We start from the raw sequence: 21,317 nt of genomic DNA on the forward strand, positions 1-21,317 counted from the left end.
GATCTGGAAAAAGCTTTGAGACCCAGAAAAAAAAAACTTGAAGCCCTGAAAAGACCTTAAACACAGACCTTAAAGCTTGAAACCTGAACTTAAGAAACTCAGAACATAGATGAGAGAAGTTCTGAACATGGATTCATTATGTAGACTAGAGATACGTGGAACCTAATCTCAGAATATAGATTTGAGAGACTTGGATCGTAGGCATGAAAAATTCAGAACATAGACTGGAGAGGCTCATAACATTGACCCAGAACGTGGACTTGAGAGACACTCGGAACGTAACTTGAGGAACTCAGAATTTGGACTTGAAGATAGATGGCATTTCAATGTAAAATCACAGCTATTCAAACTCTGCGGGGTCCATTACTTAGTGGGCTCCTTCTGTCACCCTGTGTGCCGGCAATATCGGAACCCAAGTGCAGAGGGAAGACAGACCCTAATGTAGAGATGGCAACCAGAACTTTCTCATAAGAATTCCAACAGAATATTGGTGGCTCATCAGAGCGATACCTCAAGATGTAACATTCTCAACATTAGGACCCCGTGATTAGCATTAATCAGGGATCCACTTAAATGATGCAGGCAAGACTGAATCCCCAAGCCTATCAAAATAAACTTAACTAGTTTAAACAGAAAGCATCAGGAGACCACATTCCAAAGAGCAAATTGCTTTGGTAAAAACATACAGAATCCTAAATGATTAATGACTCTCGTTAAACAACAATTAACCAATTCAGGTGCTTTGAAAACCTTGAAGTCCAGTGCTCATTGCCCCTACATATTTTATGTGGATATCTAATCAGCCAATCATGTGGCAGCGACTTAGTGTGTAGAAGCATGAAGACATGGTCAAGAGGTTCAGTTGTTCTTCAGTCCAGACATCAGCACAAGGGAGAAATGTATTCTAACTGACCTTGACTGTGGAATGATTTTTGGTGCCAGATGGGGAGATTTGAGTATCTCAGAAAGTGCTATTCTCCTGGGATTTACATGTACAACAGTGTCTAGAGTTTGCAGAGATTGGTGCAAATAACAATAAAGCATCAAGTGAACAGCAGTTCAGTGGCAAAAATGCCTGGTTAATGAGAGAGGTTGGAGGAGAATGGCCAGACTGGTTCAAGCTGGCAGGAACTCAAAAAAACACTCATTACAACAGTGGTGTGCAGAAGAGCATCTCTGAATGCACAACACATTGAACCTTGAAGTGGGTGGGCTGCAGCATCAGAGGACCACACTGGCTTCACCGGGTGTACCTACCACACAGAGTATGCCCCCATCTCCTGGCTCTCAATGAGCATTAGGCTGATTGTGGTTCCCTCCTGATTTTCTTGAATTTATGTCCTTTCATGGAGGGGAAGTCCACGTCCTGGTTAAAATTTACTACATTTGCGTACAGTTTAGCCAAATTCATACTAAGTTTACATAATACAGTTGTAAAATTGGAAGTTCTTCATTGGCTTTGTATATCCAAAAATTATATAAAAAAGCATTGCACAAAATACATATATAATGTAAAATACTCCACAGAATAAGCAGCAAAGCTTATATTTTATTTCCAGGATTCCTTCACTTATTAATTGCGGTCTTTTTGTTTTTTTGTTTCTTGCTCTTTTCCACTTGAGATTAAAGTTGAATCCATTGTTGGCAGACGGATGGGTATCAGCCCATGAGTATTTACTCAGCCTGAACTATCTGACTTGCAAGCAGCAGAGCCTTGAGAGCTCTGCTCGTTTCCAGTGAGCACCTCTCAGCTTGAGAGGGAACACCAAAAATATGAGAGAGCTCCCTCCGCCGCGTTTTGTCCTCTCCCTGATCTTAGTGGGCCTCTCTATCCAGCTGACAGCAGCAAACTCAACACTCTGGTTTATCAATGTTCTGTTTTCGCCAGTCGGTCCAGAAGATGCAAACGTATTGCAGAAAGAGCTCCCGCCTCTGATCATTGGTAAGTATGGCTAATGGGGCAACTACCTATTGTAAGTTCCTCTGAGTTTTTCTCAATGAACTGTATTGATCTTGCTTGCATTTAATGAGTGGTGTGTGTATAGGGACCATACATTCATTCACTTCCCCCCAAGACGAGCAAGGCATCTGCACTTTGCTGCCAGTTTACTGACACATTTGCAAAGCGACTGTCTTTTGGGAGTGTGCAAGAATTTTAAAGGAAGTGTTATTTCCATATTATTCCGCACAGTGCTTTAGAGATTGTAGTAGAAAAACAGAATGCCCCAGTGAGATATGTGCTGTGGGAAAGATCATTGGCATCCAGCTCATCAGTTTAGTTTGGCAGCTTGCCTTTGCATTGATTGCTTCCAGTAACTGTATGGTTTTCATCTGAACTGAAATCTGTAACGGGCTGCTGATCTACCACGTTCACTCTTCAGGTCAGCATCGAAATGTGCCAAGTCGTGTGAGCAGAACACATGCTACACCTGTTCTACTCACAGCGAATGTCTTCTTAACATCATAGTTCGCTTGGTATTGAACGTTCCACAGACCACTACAAGGTTCAAAGCTGCTCCGGAGAGCTTTCCGCTTCGACCTTCCCTCAATCCAGTTTGCCGTGGCTTCTGCTGAAAATCGAGCTGTAGACTGATCCCAGCGAATGAGCCAGAGTAATTACTCTGAGCGTGGAAGGTGCAGCTCTCTAGTCCAAGTGCAAGAGAAGTGATGTGAGACTGGTAGCCCAGTGCTGCAGCCTTCCTTCCACTCCTGTTTAATAAAGCATGTTGTTTACTTCAGGCAATTTATCAGGCTATCGTAGGATCTTGTTACAGTCATTTTAAAGCAATCTCATGCCGTTAATCAGGTTGTGAAATGTTCAACCGTGCTACATTGAAAACCGACTGATGGAAAGTACGAGTTTAGTTCGAACAAGAAGTGGTTTCTGTCATTCCCTAGCATTTAATGTTTGAGGTTAGAAAGGCACTTTGAGGCTGAAAGATTGGACAGGATGGAGTAAAATTTGTCCCCAGATTCTTTGCTTGACTCTGATGCAGTGTGGGTACGGAACTGATTAACACGAGCTGCTTGGCTCATTTCAAGAGGAGTAGAATATAAAAGCAAGGGGGTAATGCTGATACTTTGATTAACACGAGCTGCTTGGCTTTTGATTTTGGCATGTCATGAGTTAACAGTCTGACTAACCGACGCATTTGTTGTGGCTTTCAGCCGTCTATTACTCTTTCAGGGGTTTCGGTGGTGTGCTAGAACTGCAAAGATCACGGTCATCTTTGTACGGCACCATGTTTGCCCTAAGCTTGAATACAGTTTCTTTTTTAAAAAAAGGTCGATCAAAGTTCACGCACTGTGGCCCGTGCTGACCCTGCTTAGGCTGCTGTTCCCACTATTTAAATAAAGTCTTTGATTTGTATAGTAACATTTGTATTTTTTAAGTACATCCCAGCTCACAGCCTGTAGTCACTGAAGAGATTACTTAAGAGATTGTGGAGGCTTTAGTGATAATCTTTCAGGAATCACAGTTTGGAATGGCTCCGGAGGTCTGGAAAATCCCTTCTTTAAGAAAGGAGGGAGGTAAAAGACTGGAAATGATAGGCCAGTTAGCCTGACTCGAGCGGTTGCAAAATGTTAGAGTCCATTACTAAGGATGAGGCTTCAGAGTAACTGAGGCGCACGTTAAATTCAGCCAAAGTCAGCTCAGATTCCTTTAAGGGGGAATCTTGCCTGACAAATCTGTTGGAATTCTTTGTGGAAATAACATACAGGATGGACAAAAAGAGTCAGTGGGATGTTGTTTACTTGGATTTTCAGAAGGCCTTTGACAAGGTGCCACACATGAGGCTGCTCCACAAGATAAGATCCCATGGTATTACAGGAAGGATATCAGCATGGATATATGATAGACTGTAAGACAGGACGCAAGGAGTGGGAATAAAGGGGGCCTATTCTGGTAGATTGCTGGTGACTGGTGTTCCACAGGGGTCAGTGCTGGGACTGCTTCTTTCATCTTATGTCAACAGTCTGGATGATGGAATTGATGGCTTTGTGATCAGGTCTGTGGACAATACAAAGATAAATGGAGGGACAGGCAGTGTTGAGGAAGAAAAGGGAGTCTGCATAAGGTCTTGGACAGGTTGGGAGAATAGTCACAGAGCAGCAGATGGAATATAGTGTAAGGAAGTGTAGGGTCATGCACTTTGGTTGAAAGAATAAAGGTATAGGCTGTTTTCTAAATGGGAAGCAAATTCAGAAAGAGAAGAGCAAAGCGACTTGGGTGCTCTGGTGTGGGATTTCTTAAAAGCTTAACTTGCAGGTTATTTAGGCAGGCAAGTTTAATGTCAGCATTCATTTCAAGAGGAGTAGAATATAAAAGCAAGGGGGTAATGCTGATACTTTGTAAGGCATCGGTCAGACCACAGTTGTGAGCAGTTTTGGGCCCCTCTAGCATTGAACAGAGTGAATGAAAGGGTTAACATATGAGAAGCATTTGATTGTTCTAAACCTGTACTTGCTGGAGTTCAGAAGAATGAAACCTATCCAATATTGAAAAGCTAGATGTAGTGGACATGGAGAGTTTAGAATACAAGGGTGTCCCTTTAGACCAGCGATGAGGAGGGATTTCGTTAGGAGAAGCTGTGAGTAGAATTCATGGCCACAACTGGCTGTGAAGGCCAAGTCATTGGGTATATTTAAAGCAGAGGTAGATAAGAGGTTCTTGATGACTAAGGGCGTCAAAGGTAACAGGGAGACAGCTGGAGAGTGGGGTTAGGAGGGATTATAAATCAGCCTGATGGAATGGCAGAGCAGACTCAATGGGTTGACTGGCCTAATTCTGCTCCTGTGTCTTAGGACCTAAGGGTCACTAGCAGAAAACCTTTGGTCAAATGGCCAGAGACTGCGGGATGATGAAGGCCAGGGATCTATTCTTCACCAGTTTCCCCTTATCCATACCGTAGGTGACAACCTCAAAATAATTCCAATGGATGATTTCCCACTCATAAATCCATGTTGATTCCATCCAGACCAAAAGTCAAAGTTAACCTGTCCAGGAAAGAAATTAACCGATGTTATTTATCATTAAAAGATTGCTCCTTAATATGTTTCTGTATTTTTCCTCTTACTGGTGAAGGCTTACTGGACTCTTGTTCCCTGGTTGTTCATAATTTCATAGTTTCTCTTCACACATGGGGGCCATTCACCCCACTGAGCCTATGCCAGCCCTCTGAGCTTCCTCATCTGTCCCATGCCCCTTCCTATTTCCCCCCTATTCTCTCACACATGTTCTTTAACCCTCTCCCTCTGATCCCCAACCCCACCCTGTCACACCCAACTTTCTTGCAATGATTTACACCAAGGGTAGTTCACAGGCGGGACAGGAATGGGGTGGGGCTGTGACCTTTCATCCTAGACTCACCCACTCAAGGAAACATGCTCTCCACATCCTCTCTATTTAGGCTTTTTTAATATTCGATAGGTTTCAGTGAGATCCCCCCCCCCCCCCCATTCTTCTAAGCTCTAGCGAGTACAGGCCCAGAGCCACCAAACACTCCTCATGTGTTAACCCTTTTGTTTCCAGGCTTATTCTTTTGAACCTCCCCTCAATTCTCTCAAATGCCAACACATCATTTCTTCAATGAGGGGCCCAAAACTGCTCACAATACTCCAGTTGCGGTCTGACCAATGCCTTACAAAGCCTCAGCAGCACATCCTTGCTCCTATATATTCTAGTACTCTTGAAATTAATGCTAGAGTTGCATTTGCCTTCCCCACCACTGATTCAAGCTGCAAGTTAACCTTTAGGGAATCCTGCATATGGACTCCCAAATCCCTTTGCATCCCAGATTTCTGAATTTTGCCGCTGTTTAGAAAGCAGTCTAAACCTTTATTCCTTCTACCAAATTAAACTGCCAGAGGAAGTGGTAGAGGTGGCTACAAGAGCAACATTTAAGACACAGTTCGATAAATGCATAAAATGGAAAGGTTTGGAGTATTAGAAACCAATTGTGGGCAGCTGGGTCTGGGGTGCTGTAGTGGGCATGGTCCAGATGGGAGAAAGAGCCTGTCTCTCTGCTGTTTTATGATCCGCTGTCTAACTACTTGGAAATCCCAGTGGCTCGTTGCTCATCAGAACCCTAGTCCCTATACTCCCCATATACTCACTGGGAATGGGTCTCCACACGCCACTTCCATTCCCAGAGGCCCCAGTTCCTGCATGGTCTTTAGACACGACAGCCTTTTTCCCACACTTTCTCTAAATTTACTAGGCCTTGGCTCCCACGCTCCCTTTAAACTTACCGAGTCCACTGGAAAACGTATAATTCTACTGCATAATGGTTGAGGAAAAAGTGAATAAAATGTGGATTCATATAGCATCCAATTGCTTAGAAATTTGCTGGAACCATCAAAGTCCTGAACATGTTGGATTAATGGACCTTAATTGTAATCAGTTCAAGTGTATTAACAATGGGCAGTAAATGTTGGTCTCAGTGAGAAACACTGCAAGCCAGGGGCAAAAACCCACACCTGGCATCCAGCTTTCAGGGGAGCAGGGAAAAAGGACTTGAGAGCTTGCCATTCCATCACAGAGGCCATCAGAGTGAGAGTGAATGCAGATTTTAGCTGAATGATTTTGCACTAACCCTGTGGTCCTGCTGTTTGCCAAGTGCCTGGACACACTGGGAATCGCCTGGAGGCAAAGCTGAACAAACCAGACTTGGTCCACTGGCTGTGCATGAAGCGCAGCCGACATTACTTCATGCTGTGGCTCAACCTCAACATGTTCCTGCCCATTGGAATTGACTGCTGGATAGATAACATGAGGTAATGTAAACTTGTCACAGCCTTGCTGACCTTTGATAATCTGGTTTCTGATTGCATGGGCTTGATTTACTGGAAAGCAGTCCTGTTCAAGGGTTTTACTGTGTCCCAACTTCTGTCACCTGAAACAGACCATCACAGTGATGCACCATCAATAACTCTCGGAGATGGGCGGTGAACGATAGGCTTTTATTAGCAGCAAAAAGGGAGCACAGCATCTCGGAGACTGAGGGAGGAGCAGTGCCTCCAATCGCCTTTATACCGGAGTCTGTGGGAGGAGCCACAGGAGCAGTCAGCTGGGGGGAGGGCGCGTGTCCAGACAGGTGTATGTAGTTTACCACACACAGATGTTTCAAATATGATTCATACCTGTCAGTGTGATGTCTTTATGAATGGAGCATGTCTTTCTAAGTAGCATGCCATTCATTCCATGGATTGTCACCTACAATTCCCACAGGCTTTATTGAAAGGAACACTCATGGATCAATCCTTCAGCTGGAGAGGAAACTCACAGCCATTTCCAATCCCCTTTTCTTTTCTCGTACTCTTAAACTTGTTTTTCTTTGAATGGATGTAAGATAACACAATGTAATGGGGCTAAACTCCCCATCTAATCTCTTCAATAGTGACTGAACTTCATTATTCCAGATCAACAGCAGCTGGCATGGAACCATGAAGCTCAGTGTTTCTTTTCCCTTCCTTCGTTCTCTCTACCTCTACCCTTCGCTCACTTTCACACTCTCTCTCTCTTCAGAATAGGCCTTTCCAGTCCGAGCCACGGTGCCCAACAATCCCCGACTTAGCCCTAGCCTGATCAATAACCAATCAACCTACCAACCGGTGTGCCTTTGGACTGTGGGAGGAAACCACCGCGGTCACAGGGGACATACAAACTCCTTACAGGCAGCGACGGGAATTGTCCTGCAAAGCATTGTGCTGTTGACTTCACTACCATGTTGCCCTACCTGCTCATTATTTCTAGGACTCTGCCTTTTTTTTTCAGATTTCCAACATTAATTTGTTTTTCACGTTTGCTTCAAGATTCTGATTAAAGGATGACACAGTACAACTCCTTCCCTTTTTACCACAACTAGCACAGCCATTGTGTCAGCGTACCAGAGGCCCAGGCTCGAGCCCAACCTCAGTTTCTGACAGTGTGGAGTTGATATGTTCTCCCTATGACTGCATATGTTTTCTTGGGGTGCTCCAGTTTCCTCTCACATACTAAAGACTTGTGAGTCTGGAGATGAACAGGCCATTGTAAATTACCACTTAAGTGCAACTGAGTGGCAGAATCTGGAGAGAGTATGTGAGACTGTGGAATTAGCGTAAATGGGTGGTTCATAACCAGTGTCATCTTTGTGGGTTTGAGGACCTGTTTCCAAGTCGTATCTCCCAATGACTATGACTCTTTGATCATGCCTCACCTTTCCCCAACATCTCTCTCTAACTCTCTTCTCCCCAGATTGTACAAGAATCAAAGTTGTGCCAGAGCATTTATCACACCAGTTGCTGGTATCCCGGGCCAGGAACTGTTCCCATCTTTCCTCCCACTTGAGGGTGATTGGGTTTGGCTTCCGATTTCCCCCACAGTGCCAAAGTTGAGACTGGACTTCATCAGAAAGGAAATCAAATGGGAACCAGCTGCTGCAAACCAGGCCCCTGGTAAAGGGAGGTCAAGGAATCAAGAACAGACCAGGGACCTTTGTTACTGCCTGGAACAGAAACATTGAAAAAGCTTTAGATGCAAAGAGCTACGTTTTTTCTTTGCAGTCTGAACCAGTGCTTGAAGCTTGGGAATCTTTTGTAGAAAGCAACAGCTTTCATTCTTATTGATGAAAAGCAAAACTGCATATGCTTGAAATCAGAAAAAGACATGGAGCTTGCTAGGAACACTCAACAAGTCAGGCAGCTCAAGAGGAGAAAGAAGCAGAGAATTTATGCTAGCACTATACAGGCAGTCCCCGGGTTACGTACGAGTTCCGTTCCTGAGTCCATCTTTAAGTCGGATTTGTACGTAAGTTGGAACAAGTACGTCTGGTATTATTTAGCGTCAGTTAGTCAAACATTTGTCTTAGTCTACAGTATATATTTCACCTTTCTATGCATATAAAACACTTAAGAAATGTATTATTCCAATAATTAAACCACTGCGTTGCTTAGAAATAATTGTAACTTTCATCGGGTCAGGGTCTTTCACATGCTCCATTATTCTCACTTTATCCGTTATCCTTTAAAATTGTTCTGATCGTTGACTGACTGTAGCCTAACGCTTTTCCAATGACCAATGGCGCTTCACCTCTTTCCAAACGCTTGATTATTTCCACTTTATTTTCAATCGTGATTGTTTCCCATCAATGGAACAGAAACACTGTGGTAGGTCCTGAGGTCCACCGGGTCCTGAGGTCCACCGGGTCCTGAGGTCCACTGGGTCCTAAAGACCACCGCACTGAATTCCCCGGGTCCTAAACTCCACCGCACTGAGACAGGTTAAATGGGACAAGTGGGGGCTGTGCTGGGTTTGGGTATTTGATCCTCCACAATATTCCACGTGGGAATTTAAACTGGAAGTGGCAGGTTTTTTTTACCAGGTCAAGTTGCGAGCTCGACATCAACCCGGCACGGAGGGTACGGGAGTCAATGGATCGAACTCAGGAACCTCTGTTCTTGAGCCCAGCGCTGACCACACGGCACCACCGGCCGACCAGAGCGGGGGATGGGTGGGGTCAGGGTGAATCTTACTAAGAAAAATTTAAGCCAAATACAAAGTTAACCACTCAACACAGTGTCAACGTCAATGATTTAAAATGGCGGACAGCGTCATGATCTGACTTTAAATGGCGGACAGTGTTCTCCTTCCTCTGTTCCTAAGTAGGAGTTGTCCATAAGTCGGACGTTCGTAACTCGGGGACTACCTGTATTACATTTGAGTGGCAATTTAAAGTTCCACTCCTGTGTTAGCCCTGTATTGACAAATATCAAAGATCATAGCTAGTTTCCAATTTGTTTTAATCTGTTAATATTTTAACTTCACTGGCATTTGACACAATTGCATCTTTTTTCAGACGAGTCTATAACCGGACAACAGGCAGATCTTCCAATGCACCTGGGGTAGAGACCCGAGTTCCTGGTTTTGGGAAGACCTGTTCAGTGGAATATCTGGATTCACTGAAGCTAACAGGTTTGGACGCCATCCGCAGTCATTTTCTCTTGTATTTGGCTCCCCGCAACTTCGACTTCTCTGTGTCCTGTAGAATGCTGTAGTAAAATAGATTTAAGGCAAGGAATAAAAGTGCATGGACTTTTCTGATGTCTCGTAAAACTTAGCAAGCAGTGTAGTACTTCTTAAAATCAGTCACTGTGGTGCAGGAACTTACAACTAACTATCTGCACACAACAAAATATCTATTTGAGACCAGGTAACATCCTGTCATATAACGGTTGTGCTTTCATCATCCAGACCAGGGTAGTTCCCCTAGTGTCAGATTTATAGTTCCTTCACTGGGTTTAGCATTTATATCCCTGAGCAAAAATCCATACTCAATGCTACCATCCCCGTCACTTCCGTATCATCAGCTCCTGGGATCTCATCTGCTACTACAGCATCCCACCATCCTTGTACATTATTTGTACATCATTTCAATGTTCAAAGTAAATATATATCACCATATACAACCCTGAGATTCATTTTCTTGTGGGCATTTATAGTAGATACAAAGAAACACCATAGAATGAAAAGGTGCTCAAAGACGGACAAACAACCATGTGCAAATACAAACAAACAAACAAATAAATAAATAAATAAATAAATAAATAGATAAATATTGAGAACATGAGATGAAGAGTCCTTGAAAGTGAGTCCATAAGTTGTGGCAACAGTTCAGTGTTGGGTTGAGTTAAGTTGTCCCCTCTTGTTCAAGAACCTGATGGTTGAACTGTTCCTGAACCTGGTGATGTGAGTCCTAAAGCTCCTCTACCTCCTTCCTGATAGCAGCAGTGAGGAGAGAACATGGCCCAGATGGCGGGGTCCTTGATGATGGATGCTTCTTTCCTGCGAAATTGCTCCGTATGGATATGCTCAGTGGTGGGGAGGGCTGTACCTGTGGTGGACTGAGCTGGATCCACTACTTTTTCTAGGATCTCCATTCAAGGGCAAAGGTTTTCCATACCAGACCCTGATGCAACCCATCAGTATACTATCCACCACACACCTACAGAAGGCTGTCAAAGTTTTAGATGACATGCCAAATCTTCACAAACTTCAAAGAAAGTAGAGGCTCTGTCATACTTTCTTTGTAATGGTGCTTACACGCTGGACCCAGGGCAGATCATCTGAAATGACAAAACCAAGGAATTTAAAGTTGCTGACTCTCTCCACCTCAGATCCCCTGATGCAGACAGTCTCTTGGACTTCTGGTTTCCTCCTCCTGCAGTCAATAATCGGCTCCTTGGTCTAGAGTGAGAGGTTGTTGTTATGCCACCACTCCACCAGATTTTCAGTCTCCCTCCTGTATGCTGGTTCGTCACCACCTTTGATTCTGCCAAATGCAGCCATGATATGAGCAAACTTAAATAAGGTATTGGAGCTGATATGAGCAAACTTAAATAAGGTATTGGAGCTGATATGAGCAAACTTAAATAAGGCATTGGAGCTGTGCTTAGCCACACAGTCATAAGTGTAAAGCAAGTAAGCACACAGCCCTATGGTGCACCTGTACCAGTGGTGATTATGGAGGAGATGTCATTGCCAATCTGAACTGACGGGGGTCTGCAAGTGAGGAAATCAATAACTGAGTTACACTAGGACTTATTGAGGCCAAGAACTTAAAGCCTATTGGTTAGTTTTGTGGGGATGATAGTAATGGATGCCAAGCTGTAGTCAATGCATCCTGATGTATGCATCTTCAGTCACAGATGTTCCAGAATTGAGAGAAGAGCCAATGTTGACCTGTTGTGATGGTAGACAAGTTGGAGTGGATCTAAGTCATTTCTGATGCAGGAGTTGAGATATTTCATCATCAACCTCTCAAAGCACTTCAGCACAGTGGACAATGTTCACCGAGGCAGGATGTCACACTCTTCTTGGGCACTGGTACAATTGAAGCCTGCTTGAAGCAGGTGAGTACCTCAGACTGCCAAAGGGAGAGGTTAACGTTGTCAGTAATCACTCCGGCCAGCTGATCAGCACAGGTCTTTAGTACTCAGACTAGGCCAACTGCTTTCTGTACGTTCACCCTCCTGAAGGATACTCTCATATTGGTCTTGGAGATTGAAATCACAGGCTTGTTCTGGGCTGTGGGAGTTTGTGAAATTGCCTCCATGTTTTGATGGTCAAAGTGAGCTTGAAAGGCATTGAGCACATCTGGAGTACAGTGGCCAAGTGTGTTGGGACCCCTGGTGCTGCAAGTGATGTGCTGGTGATAACTGGGCAGAGATTTCTTCAACAGGCCTGAATGAAGTCTCCAGCAATGATTTGAAGGGTGTTGGGGTAAGCTGTTCCTGGTTTGCTTATCACTGCACTCAACACCTTATGTACTTGCTGAAGGAATATTAAACATGATTAATATTCCTGAATGATCAAATCCCTGTTGCTTCTGAACCAAGGTGGATGAATTGAATGTGCAGATAGTTATGAATGAATATGATATAGTTGGGATCACAGAGACACGGCTCCAGGGTGACCAAGGATGGGAGCTCAACATACAGGGATATTCAATATTCAGGAGGGATAGACAGGAAAGAAAAGGAGGTGGGGTAGCATTGCTGGTTAGAGAGGAGATTAACACAATAGAAAGGAAGGACATTAGCCTGGAGGATGTGGAATCGATATGTGCAGAGCTGCATAACACTAAGGGGCAGAAAACGCTGGTGGAAGTTGTGTACAGGCCACCTAACAGTAGTAGTGAGGTTGGGGATGGCATTAAACAGGAAATTAGAAATGCGTGCAATAAAGGAACAGTATAATGGGTGACTTCAATCTACATATAGATTGGGTGAACCAAATTGGTAAGGGTGCTGAGGAAGAGGATTTCTTGGAATACATGCGGGATGGTTTTCTGAACCAACATGTCGAGGAACCAACTAGAGAGCAGGCCGTTCTAGACTGGGTATTGAGCAATGAGGAAGGGTTAGTTAGCAATCTTGTCATGTGAGGCCCCTTGGGTAAGAGTGACCATAATATGGTGGAATTCTTCAGTAAGATGAAGAGTGACATAGTTAATTCAGAAACAAAAGTTCTGAACTTAAAGAAGGGTATCTTTGAAGGTATGAGACGTGAATTAGCTAAGATGACTGGCAAATTATACTTAAAGGGTTGATGGTGGATATGCAATGGCAAGCATTTAATGATCACATGGATGAACTACAACAATTGTTCATCCCAGTTTGGCAAAAGAATAAACCAGGGAAGGTAGTGCACCCGTGGCTGACAAGGGAAATTAGGGATAGTATCAAGTCCAAAGAAGAAACATATAAATTAGCAAAAAATAAAGTGGCACACCTGAGGACTGGGAGAAATTCAGAGGCCAGCAGAGGAGGACAAAGGGCTTAATTAGGAAAGGGAAAAAAGATTATGAGAGAAAGCTGGCAGGGAACATAAAAACTGACTGTAAAAGATTTTATAGATATGTGAAAAGAAAAAGATTGGTCAAGACAAATGTAGGTCCGTTACAGTCAGAAACAGGTGAATTGATCATAGGGAACAAAGACATGGCAGACCAATTGAATAACTACTTTGGTTCTGTCTTCACTAAGGAGGACATAAATAATCTTCCGGAAATAGTAAGGGACCGAGGGTCCAGTGAGATGGAGGAACTGAGGGAAATACATGTTATTAGGGAAGTGGTGTTAGATAAATTGAAGGGATTAAAGGCAGGTAAATCTCCAGGGCCAGATGGTCTGCATCCCAGAGTGCTAAAGGAAGTAGCCCAAGAAATAGTGGATGCATTAGTGATAATTTTTCAAAACTCCTTAGATTCTGGATTAGTTCCTGAGGATTGGAGGGTGGCTAATGTAACCCCACTTTTTAGAAAAGGAGGGAGAGAAAAACCGGGGAATTATAGACCAGTGAGTCTGACATCGGTGGTGAGGAAAATGCTAGAGTTGGTTATCAAAGATGTGATAACAGCACATTTGGAAAGAGGAGAAATCATCGGACAAAGTCAGCATGGATTTGTGAAAGGAAAATCATGTCTGACAAATCTTATAGAATTTTTTGAAGATGTAACTAGTAGAGTGGACAGAGGAGAGCCAGTGGATGTGGTATATTTAGATTTTCAAAAAAAGCTTTTGACAAGGTCCCACACAGGAGATTAGTGTGCAAACTTAAAGCACATGGTATTGATGTGGATAGAGAATTGGTTGGCAGACAGGAAGCAAAGAGTGGGAGTAAACGGGACTTTTTCAGAATGGCAGGCAGTGACTAGTGGGGTACCGCAAGGCTCAGTTCTGAGACCCCAGTTGTTTACAATATATATTAATGATTTAGACAAGGGAATTAAATGCAGCATCTCCAAGTTTGCGGATGACATGAAGCTGGGCGGCGGTGTTAGCTGTGAGGAGGATGCTAAGAGGATGCAGGGTGACTTGGATAGGTTAGGTGAGTGGGCAAATTCATGGCAGATGCAATTTAATGTGGATAAATGTGAGGTTATCCACTTTGGTTGTAAGAACAGGAAAACAGATTATTATCTGAATGGTGGCCGATTAGGAAAAGGGGAGGTGCAACGAGACCTGGGTGTCATTGTACACCAGTCATTGAAGGTGGGCATGCAGGTACAGCAGGCGGTGAAAAAGGCAACAGGTATGTTGGCATTCATAGCAAAAGGATTTGAGTACAGGAGCAGGGAGGTTCTACTGCAGTTGTACAAGGCCTTGGTGAGACCGCACCTAGAGTACTGTGTGCAGTTTTGGTCCCCTAATCTGAGGAAAGACATTCTTGCCATAGAGGAAGTACAAAGAAGGTTCACCAGATTGATTCCTGGGATGGCAGGACTTTCATATGAAGAAAGATTGGATTGACTAGGCTTATACTCACTAGAATTTAGAAGATTGAGGGGGGATCTTATTGAAACGTATAAATTTCTAAAGGGATTGGACAGGCTAGATAAAGGAAGATTGTTTCCAATGTTGGGGAAGTCCAGAACAATGGGTCACAGTTTAAGGATAAAGGGGAAGCCTTTTAGGACTGAGATGAGGAAAAACTTCTTCACACAGAGAGTGGTGAATCTGTGGAATTCTCTGCCACAGGAAACAGTTGAGGCCGGTTCATTGGCTATATTTAAGAGGAAGTTAGATATGGCCCTTGTGGCTAAAGGGATCAGGGGGGATGGAGACAAGGCAGGTACAGGGTTCTGAGTTGGATGATCAGCCATGATCATACTGAATGGCGGTGCAGGCTCGAAGGGCTGAATGGCCTACTCCTGCACCTATTTTCTATGTTTCTATGTTTAGGAGCATCAGAACTAGAGGGGACCATTTACCCAGATCATAGCCGACCGGGGTTCTTCCTCCATTTTACTGCTCCATATCAGACAACTGAAGCGAAACGATCAAAGTCTAAGGCAGGCATCTTAATGTAAAGCCAGGCATGAAATAAATTATAGTACAACAAATTCTGCTTTCAGGGAATTAAAATTTTCGAGGGGGAATATTACCATTGAGCAGGTGTCCATCATGTAACCTTGCATTGAATTTCATAAATTATTGAGAGTCAAAGAGCCACTGGCTTAGACATAGGACCTTCAATCCACTATGTCAGTACTCAGAGTCAGAATCAGGTTTAATATCACTGGTATATATCATGAAACTTGTTGTCTTTCTGGCAGCAGTGCATAATAATAGGAAAATGTGAATTTCAGTAAATATACATATAATAGTTCAATTAAATAAGTAGTGCAAAAATAAAAAAAATTGTGAGGTAGTGTTTGTAGGTTCAATGTCCATTCAGAAATCAGATGGCAGAGAGAAGAAGCTGTTCCTTTACCATTGAATCAGGCTCCGGTACCTCCTCCCTTGTGGTAACAATGAGAACAAGATTATGGGAGTCCTTAACAGAGGGGTAACCATCTATACTATACTAATTCTATGCCAATCCCATTTCCCTGCAGTCCATCTGTGCTCCTCGATGTCTTGGCATTTCAAGTTGTTGTGAGATAACCTGCCTCTCGGGTAGTGTGCTGCAGATTTCAACCAATGATGGATGAAGAAATTCTTCCTCTAAATCCCTTACCTTAACCCAATGCCTGTTGATAGCTTCTGTCCGTGTTTATTGGCCTGCAACGTATTAGTTATACTGGAAAATCAGGCTTTTGAAAAAACTGTGCTTTTGTTTTGGCAGGATATTTTCACACCTTAGTGCAGTTCTTGGTAAACATGGGCTACACTCGTGATGAGACTGTTCGAGCCGCTCCTTATGACTGGAGAGTGGCGCCGTGTAAGTAGAGATAATGATGTGTTGATAACCATTACGTTCGCACCTAAAATGGGGACCAGGTAAAAAAAGAGTAACTGGAAAATTTCAAAGGCGAGTTTTGGTGCCAGCTCTAACATAGGCCATTCAGCCAAGTGCTGTGCTAACCTTTTATAGCAGTTGTTGAATTGTCCCATTCCCCTTTCCTCCCCATACCTTGCTGCTCATAACTGAGGTATTTTTAAACATTGCTCTGAAGATTATTTCAGACCGAGAACAACTCGCTGCATTTAACAGTCGTCCTCATTTCTTCTTTCATTCTTTTGCCCATTATGTGAATTCTGTGTCCTTCACTCTTGTGACAGTGGAAACATTTTCTCCAGTTAGTACAGCACAGCATCTCCCGGCTTTGAGGAGGCCAAGCACTAGGGATTTCTATGATGTGTCTTCATTTATTGGAGGGGAATGGTACATGGTCTCTTGGGCTTCCATATTCAACTCCACAAACCAATTAAGCTAAAGGCGGCAGTAGTTTAGTCCCTGAGGGTATGATTAATCCTTTCCACTGCAGTACCCCATGATGACAGGGTGTGGAGGTCTTGAGCTGGAGGGTGGGAGAGAGCAGAGGGATAGAGAAGGGAGTTGGAGTCTTGATGGGGAGAGGCCAAACAGAAGCGAACCAAGTGACGGATTGGGAGCAACACACACAAAATGCTGGAGGAGCTCAGCAGGCCAGGCAGCAACTATGGAAAAGAGTACAATCAACGTTTCAGGCTGAGACCCTTTAGCAGCACTGGAGACAGCAGTAGAGTCAAAAGGTGAGGGGGAGAGGAGGGAGAAACACAAAGAGACAGATGAAGCTGGGAGGTGGAGGAGTGGAGTAAAGAACTGGGAAGTTGATTGTTGAAAGAAATACATGACTGGAGAAAGGGAATCTAATAGGAAAGGACAGAGGCTATGTAAGAGAAACAAGGGGGAGAGGAGCACCAGAGGGAGGCAATGGGCAGGCAAAGAGATAAGGATGGCCACTAGGAGATCCCATGTTTACTGGTGGACAGATCATAGGTGTGTGGTATCTCGTTGGCTGCTCATTGGCTCCCTCTGGTATTCCTCCCCCTTTTCTTTCTTCCATGGCCCCTATTCAAAATGTCAACTGTACTCTTTTCTATAGGTGCTGCCTGGCCTGCTGAGTTCCTCCAGCATTTTGAGTGTGTTGCTTGGATTTCCAGCGTCTGCAGATTGTCTCCTGCTTGTGAAGGGATTGGAAGAATGATTTGGGGACAAGTTATGATGGATTATTGGCAGGAAGATGGGAGGGAGTTCACAATGGCAATTGGGGGACAATTTCATGAAAATATTGAGGATGATTAGGGAGAAGATTACAGACACAGATAGGTGGTATACTAATTGGTGAAACAGGATTATGGGCATGGAGGTGGAGAGAGATTGAAGTAAAGTATCATGGAGATATGTTTGTGGGTATCGGTCAGTAGAGCAGGATTGTTAGAGAGAAAGAGCAGATGAGGATTGCAGTGGGAATTTGGAAATATATGAGTAGGTAGAGAGATGATTAAGGGAGGCAGATTGGGAGGTTGATCTTGGGAGAGGATTACATGAGAGTTTAAGGACATATCAGTAGATGGGAGAAGATTATAAGGAGGGAGACTGGAAGAACATCAAGGGAGAAGATCATATTGCATTCCACTTCTTATGCTCTCATTTTCTATCTACCCATCCATGTGCTGGGCTCTCACTTTCAGTCTTCCATCAAGATCTTCACCACAAATTTTGCCTCAGAGTAGGGTTGGATGAATTTTTTTTTTTGCAGAGAACTATTAAATGAATCAACTGCTATCAAGTAACCTTATTGATAGTAAAGTTTAAAGAGACTTCAAAGATTTGCTTTAGTTGTCATATGTACATTGAAACACACTGCACTGTGAAATGTGTCACTTGTGTCAAAGATGTGCTGAGGGCAGTTCACAAGTGTTGCCGTGCTTCCAGTGCCAACAACACATGCCCACAACCTACTACCCTCTAACCCCTACCCCTGAGGAAACTGAAGCATGCAGAGGAAACCCACATGGTCACGGGAGAACGTGCAAACTCCCCACAGACAACAGGAGGAATTGAAGTCCAGCTTTATAGCTGGCATACTGTAAAGCATTGTGCTAACCTCATCACTACTCTGCCACCCTGTGGATGTAAACCCAAGACCATAAACAGAAAACGGTTCAGCCTTCTGGTCCGGTTACAGGTGGGATTTATTTATTTGAAGTTTGGGCACAGCAACCGATCTGGTGACTCATGGGATGAAGAGCAATTGATGTAAAGTTTGTCCTTTCCTCGTGCTGACGCAGCGCGTGGCAGCACAAGCCTCCCATGGCTTTAATACCTGGCACGTTTCCTTTGACAGATGAGCAAGAAGAGTATTTTGACAAACTGAAGGAGCTGATTGAGGAGATGTACATGACATATGGGAAGTCCGTTTACCTGCTGGGACACAGTATGGGGAACCTCTACATCTTCCACTTCCTGCATCAACAGCCTCAAGCATGGAAAGACAAGTTTGTCCATTCGTTCATATCACTGGGGGCTCCATGGGGTGGAACTGTGAAATCTCTCGCCGTGCTTGCTTCAGGTACCCACATCTGTAGTACATTTATTTTCTTTTCATTCTTTGCTGGAGATGATAATAAATTACTAAAACCTGTTAAATTTCTTCTCCGATGTTATGAGAGATAAAAAATAGTGAAAATCATTTTTTGTTTATGAAAGGAAAAGAGCTATCTCACCTCTTTTAATCTCAGGACGTCTGTTGTTGCACTTTGGAAATGAGGTAGGAAAGGTTGGAAACACTCAGGCAGTAACCGTGGAAAGAGAAACATTTTATTTCAGACTTACAGCATCTGCAGTGTTTTAAAAATGTCATTGTAGTGAATGATTTGTGAGGAAGAGACCCCACAATCACAGGTATAACAGTGATCGGAATATCTGTTTTGGTGGTGGTATGAGATAAATGCAAGCGATTCCTGCAACCTTGTCTTGCTGAACAGAATGATGGAAATTAAAATGTACCAGGTGTCTATCACAGCTTAAAGTAAAAAGTAATTGAAAGTGGCAGAACGCGAGTTTGAAGTTCTAATTGGGCTTTTGCATCGTCAGGCTTTCTCTTCTACTCAAGTCTCATGTCATAGAGCCCTACAGCCTGCCAAGTCCATATTAACTATCAACCATTCATTTATACTAATCTTACACCACTCACCTACCTACACACCTACCTACATACAGTTAACCCAAGGTCAGGATGGAGCCCAGCTATGTGACACAGTGTGAAATAGCAGCGATGCTATCTGGCAGAGCGTGTGCAAGCAGGCACTAGTAATTGTCTCAGCTTCCTTGTGTTGTCGTGATAGTGTTCCATACTGCTACTTTGCTATCAATAGGCAGAAACCATTGAAGTTTCATCAACAATTAGGAAGCCTTAACTCTCAAACCTAAGTTCTTTACTGAATCAGGTAGACTATGCGAATGGGCTTTATAAGACAGTGTTGCTCTTGCCCAGTCTTTCTGTATTTACAAGAAACTCGGACAATTACAGAAGAATGAGAACCATCCGGAGTGCAGTGGGTTAACTTTCTCCCCTGGGGAAGAATACTCTAGCACTATCGCTGAGAAGTACTTTGCCCTTTTGATTGGATATCCTGAAGACTGCAGCAAATATCTACCTCTGCTCCCCACCCCCCCCAGTTTGCTATGGACATTGGTGGGTGGTGTTATTACTTGGTCAGATTTTCCATTTCACTTCCTGGTAAAAAGCCAAACTTACTTGCCTGTTAGATGAACCATCTGATTTTAATTGCTAGTTATTTACTTATTTTATTTATTTATTTGGAGATACAGTGAGGAACAGGCTCTGACAACAACCCGCCTAGTTAACCCTAGCCTGAGCACAGAACAATTACAATGGTCAATTAGCCTACTAACTGGTACGTGGTTAGACTGCCGGAGAAAATTGGACCACCTGGTGAAAAACCCACGTGTCATGGGGAAAGATGTACCAACTCCTTACAGATGACACTGGAATTGAACTCTGAACTCTGACACCACAAGCTGTAATAGAGTTTTACTAACCTCTACACTCCTGTGATTTAGATCAGGCCACTAACAATTTCAAAGTTTAATTTACTTTCTCTGAGTCCACTATCTCATCTGCACTCTGAATCTAGAACATTGTGTACAATGAGCTTTAAACCTGGTCTATTCCCTCACCCAGGGAGCACTGACCTTAGGGACTTGGACACAATCAGCAGAGAAACAAAATGCTACCATCTCCAACTCATTTGGAAATTTTCATCTTCAGTGAGATAGGTTTAAAACTTCTTTTATTTTTCAAGGGCATTGATAAAATTGAATAGGTGAATGCTGGAACACTGGCAGAAAAATATTATTGCCATAAATGCATAAGGACAGAAGGTAACCAAATAAACTGTACTTGGTCATGGTCCCTCTACTGGAGAGCAAATAACTGCAGACTGAGTGATAGATTTAAAGAATCCACATTCGACCTGCAGTTTTGATGCTAGGCATCTGGCCAACAAATATCAACAGTATTTTACTATCACCTGCTTGGGCCCTCTGCACCATTCAGGCAGAGCCTAGCCCAGGGGTCAGCAACCTTTACCACTGAAAGAGCCACTTGGACCCGTTTCCCACAGAAAAGAAAACACTGGGAGCCGCAAAACCCGTTTGACATTTAAAATGAAATAACACTGCATACAACGTTTTGTTTTGCCTTTATGCTATGTATAAACAAACTATAATGTGTTGCATTTATGAAATTGATGAACTCCTGCAGAGAAAACGAAATTACATTTCTGCATGCAACAAAAACATGTTGACCTCCGAAAAAAAGACGTTGGGTTGAAGGTTACTTTTAAGTAAAATACTCAACGTCTATTTGAGTCCTTCTTGTATTTATGAAAAACGCCAAACTTAAATTTGCCGCCAGCAGCAAACCAAAAATAACGTCAGCCAGCTGTCAACCTGAAAAATAAAAGGACTATTTCACTGAACAATGAAAGCATATGAATATACTTAAAATAATAGGCAATTAAAATATTTATCATCCTTG

General features: G+C 43.3%; 1 protein-coding gene across 1 annotated transcript in view; it reads left to right on the forward strand.

Annotated features, from left to right (window-relative positions):
• The first annotated feature begins 1,773 nt into the window (after positions 1 to 1,773).
• lcat (lecithin-cholesterol acyltransferase) overlaps positions 1,774 to 21,317 on the forward strand; it is a 122,618-nt gene continuing 103,074 nt past the window's right edge. Inside the window, exons 1-5 of the mRNA XM_059992659.1 lie at positions 1,774 to 1,942; positions 6,621 to 6,777; positions 9,840 to 9,955; positions 16,112 to 16,207; positions 18,600 to 18,824. Of these exons, the coding sequence (XP_059848642.1) occupies positions 1,774 to 1,942; positions 6,621 to 6,777; positions 9,840 to 9,955; positions 16,112 to 16,207; positions 18,600 to 18,824 (763 nt within the window). The remainder of the gene's footprint in view (positions 1,943 to 6,620; positions 6,778 to 9,839; positions 9,956 to 16,111; positions 16,208 to 18,599; positions 18,825 to 21,317) is intronic.

This window comes from Hypanus sabinus, chromosome 17 (assembly GCF_030144855.1).
Source record: "Hypanus sabinus isolate sHypSab1 chromosome 17, sHypSab1.hap1, whole genome shotgun sequence".
Classification (NCBI taxonomy): domain Eukaryota; kingdom Metazoa; phylum Chordata; class Chondrichthyes; order Myliobatiformes; family Dasyatidae; genus Hypanus; species Hypanus sabinus.